Source organism: Pyrgilauda ruficollis, unplaced genomic scaffold (assembly GCF_017590135.1).
Source record: "Pyrgilauda ruficollis isolate IOZ18807 unplaced genomic scaffold, ASM1759013v1 scaffold654, whole genome shotgun sequence".
In the NCBI taxonomy this organism is placed as follows: Eukaryota; Metazoa; Chordata; class Aves; order Passeriformes; family Passeridae; genus Pyrgilauda; species Pyrgilauda ruficollis.
Genome location: NW_024528311.1, coordinates 28,497 through 34,033, shown reverse-complemented (window position 1 = coordinate 34,033; position 5,537 = coordinate 28,497). Strand labels below are relative to the sequence as shown.

Here is a 5,537-nt window from a genome sequence, read left to right as displayed (position 1 = left end):
ATGGGACACCGGGACACCGGGAATGGGAGCGGGGCACCAGGAATGGGACACCGGGAATAGGTACCGGGAATGGGATACCGGGAGCAGGACACCGGGAACGGGACACCGGGAACGGGACACCGGGAGCGGGACACCGGGAATGCGGCGGCGCTGGAGATTCACACCTTTATTGCACCGTCGAGTCCGGTGGAGCCCCGGCAGCACCGGAGCGGGGGGGGGGCTCCTCCCGGTGACCGGATCCAGGGCCAGCCTCGATCCGTGGGGACACCGGGACGGAGCGGGGGCCGACCGGGACCCCCGGGACCCCTCACGGGGACAGCGACGTCGGCGCGGGGGCCAAGGGGAAGCTCTGCCGGGACAGGAGGGGCGCGGGTGTGGATTTGGGGGGACCTGGGTGGGACTGAGGGGTCCGGGGGGGGTTCGGGGGCCACGGGGGGCTCCGGCCTTACCGGGGCCGCCACCGGCACCGTGTGGGTCCGTTCACGCCGCCGCCGGAGGCCTGAGAGGACAGAACCGGTGGCACCGGAGGGGCCCAGCAGAGTGGGGTGGGGGTCCCTGGGCGGTGAGACCCCCAAATTCCTGGTTCCGAACTCCCGGATTCCCGGTTCTGAATTCCCCAAATTCCCGGTTCTGAGTCCCCGGGATTCCCGGTTCCGAACTCCCGGATTCCCGGTTCCGAACCCCGCCGAATTCCCCGTTCTGAACACCCCGGGATTCCCGGTTCCGAACTCCCGGATTCCCGGTTCCGAACCCCCCGAATTCCCGGTTCCGAACCCCCCCGAATTCCCCGTTCTGAACCCCCGAATTCCCGGTTCCGAACCCCCCGAATTCCCGGTTCCGAACTCCCGGATTCCCGGTTCCGAACCCCGCCGAATTCCCCGTTCTGAACACCCCGGGATTCCCGGTTCCGAACTCCCGGATTCCCGGTTCCGAACCCCCCGAATTCCCGGTTCCGAGCCCCCCGAATTCCCGGTTCCGAACTCCCGAATTCCCGGTTCCGAACCCCCGGGATTCCCGGTTCCGAACCCCCCAAATTCCCGGTTCTGAACCCCCGGGAATCCCGGTTCCGACCCCCCCTCCCACCTCGCCCGGCCGCGGCCGCAGCCCCCAGCAGCAGCAGCAGCCCCGGGACGGCGACACCGACCGAGACCGGGAGGAGCCAGGGAGGATCTGGAAGGGAGAGAGAGCGGGGGATCACCGGGATCCGGTACCGGGATCCAGAACCGGGATCTGGCACCGGGAGCGTGACAGGGATCAGCCCGGGCGCGGTCCCGGTACCGTTCTGCGGGGTCCCGGTACCGTTCTGCGGGGTCCCGGTACCGTTCTGCGGGGTCCCGGTACCGTTCTGCGGGGTCCCGGTACCGTTCTGCGGGGTCCCGGTACCGTTCTGCGGGGTCCCGGTACCGTTCTGCGGGGTCCCGGTACCGTTCTGCGGGGTCCCGGTACCGTTCTGCGGGGTCCCGGTACCGTTCTGCGGGGTCCCGGTACCGTTCTGCGGGGTCCCGGTACCGTTCTGCGGGGTCCCGGTACCGTTCTGCAGGGTCCCGGTGCCGCCCCGCGGGGTCCCGGTGCCGTTCTGCAGGGTCCCGGTACCGTTCTGCGGGGTCCCGGTGCCTTTCCGCGGGGTCCCGGTGCCGTCCCGCGGGGTCCCGGTGCCGTCCCGCACGGTCCCGGCCGTGGGTGCGGGTCCCGCGGCGGTGCCGGAATCCCGGGAATTCTGGCGGGAATCCTCAGTTAAATCCCGGGAATTCTGGCGGGAATCCTCGGTCAAATCCTGGGAATTCTGGCGGGAATCCTCGGTCAAATCCCGGGAATTCTGGCGGGAATCCTCGGTTAAATCCCGGGAATCCTCAGGAAAATCCCGGGAATTCTGGCGGGAATCCTCGCCGGGATCCTGCCCGGTCTGGCTCGAGCACGAGGCCGCAGCCACGAGGAGGAGAAACGCCAACATCGTCTTCATCCTCATCCTCATCCTCATCCTCATCCTCATCCTCATCTTCCTCCCGCTCCAGGCGCTCCCCGGCACCGAGGGATCTCCGGGATCACCGGGATCTCCGGGATCTCCGGGATCGCCGGGATCTCCGGGATGGGCCGTGCCGGGCGCGGGGCGCAGGAAGGAAGCGCTCCCGGGGCCGCAGGAAACGCAGCTTTGCGGCCATTGCGCAAAATTGGGGTTTTTGCACCCAAAGCTCCGAGCTCGGGGCCGGGAAGGGATTTCTGTGAGAGCTGAAATGGGGAACTGCACGTGGAGGGCGTGGGGGAAGGGAGCCCGGGCTCCAAAATCCGCGCCTGGACCCCAAAATCCGCCCTGAAACACCCAAAATCCGCCCCCACCCCCAAATCAGCTCCAGGTCTGCCCCCAGATCTCCGAATCTGTCGCCGTTTTCCCCCCTGGACCTGAAAATCCGCCCCAAATCTGCCCCAAATTTCCCCAAATCCGCCTCAAAATCCCCAAATTTGCCCTAAAACGCCCCCGGGCCCGCGCGGTGCATTGTGGGAGTCCAGCTCCACCAGGGGGCGCTCGAGAACCCCGCGCGCTGAGGAGGAGGCGGGCCCAAATTCGCGCTGACCAATCAGAGCTCCGAAAGGCCGGAGAGGGAGCAGCCAATGAGCGCGGAGGGACAGGAGAGGACCCCGCGCCTCGGGCGGCCCCGATGGCGCCTGAAAAACTCCGCGGTCCGCGACTGGAGGAAGCACCGGGATGCTCCACCGGGATCTGCCAGCAGGATCGCTCACCGGGATCGCTCACCGGGATCACTCACCGGGATCCGCCGCCGGGATCGCCCTCAGGCGCGGCCTCTGCGTCACCTCCCGCCTCAGGCACCGCCGCGGGCAGCCCCAGGGGGGCCTTTCCTGAGCGGCGTCGCGCAGCCATGGCGGCGCCCATGGCGGCGCCCATGGTGGATCCCGGCGGGATTTCCGTCCCGAAGTTCCCCAATTCCCGGGGTTCGGGATTTTTTAACCATTTTTTATCCGTTCCCCACGGAATTCCCCCCAAGAACGGGAGCGGGACCGGGCAGGATCCGGTGGGAATGGGGGGGGCCGCGCCGTGGAACCCCCACCCCCCGAATTCCACACCTCACTCGGTTTTGGATTTTTTTTTTTTTTTTCCCTTTATTCGGATTTTTTTTTGCCGGTTTTTAGTTCATTAATGGGACGCGGAGCGGAGGCACTTCGGGGGGACCCCCGGGGGGGGCCGGAGCCGCCCCCCCAAAACCGCCCCCGGCTCGTTAATGGATTAATTGGCCCCCCCGAGCCGGGGGGTCGTTAAGGCACCGGGGCCGGGGGGGGTTGGAAAAATCCACATTATTGCTGGGCCGCGATTTGGTTCTTTTTTTTTTCTTTTTTTTTTCCTTTTTTTTTTTTTTTTTTTTTTTTTCCTGGTTTGTTTTTTTTGTTTTTTTTGTGGGTTTTTTTTTGTTTTTTTTTCCCTCTTTTTTTTTTTTTTTTGTGGGTTTTTTTTTTCCTACAATTAATACAAGTCTGTAAAAATATTTACAACCTCGGCTCCCGGCGGAGCGGGATCGGGAACGGGGGGTGGGGAGGGGGAGAAGCTTCCGGAGCAAAGCCCCCTCCCCCACCCCGGGGGGGGCCGCAGCTTCCTCCCCCTCCCCCTCCTCCTCCTCCTCCTCCTCTCCCGGGTAATTCCCGGGATGAAATTCCTGAGGTTCTCAGGGAATTGGGATCGTTGCCGAATCCCTCTGGGAATTCCAGTGTTTTCCCCTGCTCAAAAACCCCAATTCTTTAAAAAAAACCCCAAAAACCAAAAAAAAAAAGCAAAAAAAAAAGCCCCAAACCCCGGGGAGGGGGCGGGGGAGGAGCCGCGGGCGAGTTTGGGGCAGAATCCCCGGAATCCGGGAACGGGGGAGGAGGAGGAGGAGGAGGAGGAGGAGGAAGGGGGGGAGGAAGGCAGAGGCAGGGCCGGGCCCTCCCCCCTCGGGAATTCTGACAAAGTGCAAAGTTCCCCCCCGCCACCCCCACCCCAAAATCCGTCACTGCCCCGGCCCGGGGGGCACCGGGGGGGCCCCGGAGCTGCCAGGATCAGCTGCTGGGACCTGCCCGGGAGCTGCCCCCGCCGGGAGGGGACCTGGGACCACCCTGGGACCACCCTGGGGGCTGGGATCAGCCTGGGATCAGCCCGGGATGGGACCTGGGACCACCCTGGGACCACCCTGGGGGCTGGGATCACCCTGGGATGGGACCACCCTGGGGGCTGGGATCAGCCCGGGATGGGACCTGGGACCACCCCAGGATCAGCCCCAGGATCTGGGATCCCCCTGGGATCTCCCCAGGATCAGCCCCGGGATTGCCCCAGGAGCTCCGGGCTGGCTCTGGGTTGGTTTTTTTCCCGTTTTTCCCCGTTTCTCCCCCGTTTCTCCCGTTCCGAGGGCGCTGGCGGCGGCACGGGGGGCGGCGGATCCCGCGGATCCCGCGGATCCCGGGGTTAATCCAGCAGGGAGGGCTCGGCCGGGCGGATGATGGTCGGGCGGCTCGGGGCCGCCGGGGGCCTCCTGTGGGGGGGAACGGGGGGGAGCTGAGGGCACACATGCGCAGCATCTCGTCGCGGCGCTGCGCCTGCTCCGCCGACTCCTCCATCAGGCTGCTCTGGTCCGACGACGAGTACAGGAAGGCCAGCAGCTCCGAGTGGATGAAATCCTTGGTCTGGGGACACGAGGGAAGGGCTGGGATGTGCTGCTGAGGGGTTTGGGGGGCAGTTGGGGGTTTTTGGGGTGGGTTCTGTCCCTGAGTGCCACCGGCATGGTTCTCCAGGGAGGGGACACCCGCTGTGCCAGGGATGGAAAACTCCAGAATTCTCCCCAAACCCAGCCTGAACCTCCCCTGGCACAGCTTGAGGCCCTTTCCTCTTGTCCTGTCCCCTTTGGGAGGAGGGATCAGCCCCTGGCTGGCTCCAACCTCCTTCCAGGGAATTGCCAGGAGCCAGGAGGTGCCCCTGGAGCCTCCTTTTCCAGGCTGAGCCCCTCCAGCTCCTCCCACAGTTTTCCATCCACTTTTCTCCCCTCTCCGTCCCCTTTCCCCCTCCCAATCCCCCTTTTCCCCCCTCACATTGTTGATCATGAGGTGCATGATGGTCTTTGGCATGAGGTCCCGGATGGATTTGTTGATGATCCCCACGTAGGAATCCACCAGGTTCCGGATGGTCTCCACCTGCCTCTCCAGCTGGGGGTCCATGGAGAAGGTGTTCTCCTGGGCCCCGTCCTCGCTCTCCGTCTGCAACAGCAGGGAAAGGTCACCCCTGGGATCAGGGGGGATCAGGGGGATCCCCCTGCCCCAGCACAGCCTTCCCGGCCCCATTCCTGTCCTGGGGTAAATCCAGAGCTGTTCCCAGCCCCATTCCCATCTTTGGGGTAATCCCAGAGCTGTTCCCAGCCCCATTCCCACCCTGGGGTTATTCCAGAGCTGTTCCCACCCCCATTCCCATCCTGGGGTTATCCCAGAGCTGTTCCCAGCCCCATTCCCATCCTGGGGTTATTCCAGAGCCGGTCCCCACCCCATTCCACTCCTGGGGTTATCCCAGA

The 5,537-nt window shown here is 64.9% G+C and overlaps 2 protein-coding genes across 2 annotated transcripts in view; both read right to left on the bottom strand.

Annotated features, from left to right (window-relative positions):
• Positions 1-311: 311 nt before the first annotated feature.
• Positions 312-1,951, bottom strand: LOC121362653 (serine/threonine-protein kinase WNK2-like; the record flags this gene model as incomplete). Its single annotated transcript, XM_041484320.1, has 3 exons — positions 1,510-1,951; positions 1,084-1,170; positions 312-499 (listed from the first exon to the last, which is right to left on the bottom strand). Coding segments are annotated over exons 1-3 (717 nt in total), but the record flags the coding sequence as incomplete, so codon positions are not given.
• Positions 1,952-4,444: 2,493 nt separating this feature from the next.
• LOC121362652 (dynamin-2) overlaps positions 4,445-5,537 on the bottom strand; it is a 22,018-nt gene continuing 20,925 nt past the window's right edge. Inside the window, exons 17-19 of the mRNA XM_041484318.1 lie at positions 5,065-5,229; positions 4,547-4,662; positions 4,445-4,511 (exon numbers count right to left, since the gene is read on the bottom strand). Of these exons, the coding sequence (XP_041340252.1) occupies positions 4,445-4,511; positions 4,547-4,662; positions 5,065-5,229 (348 nt within the window). The remainder of the gene's footprint in view (positions 4,512-4,546; positions 4,663-5,064; positions 5,230-5,537) is intronic.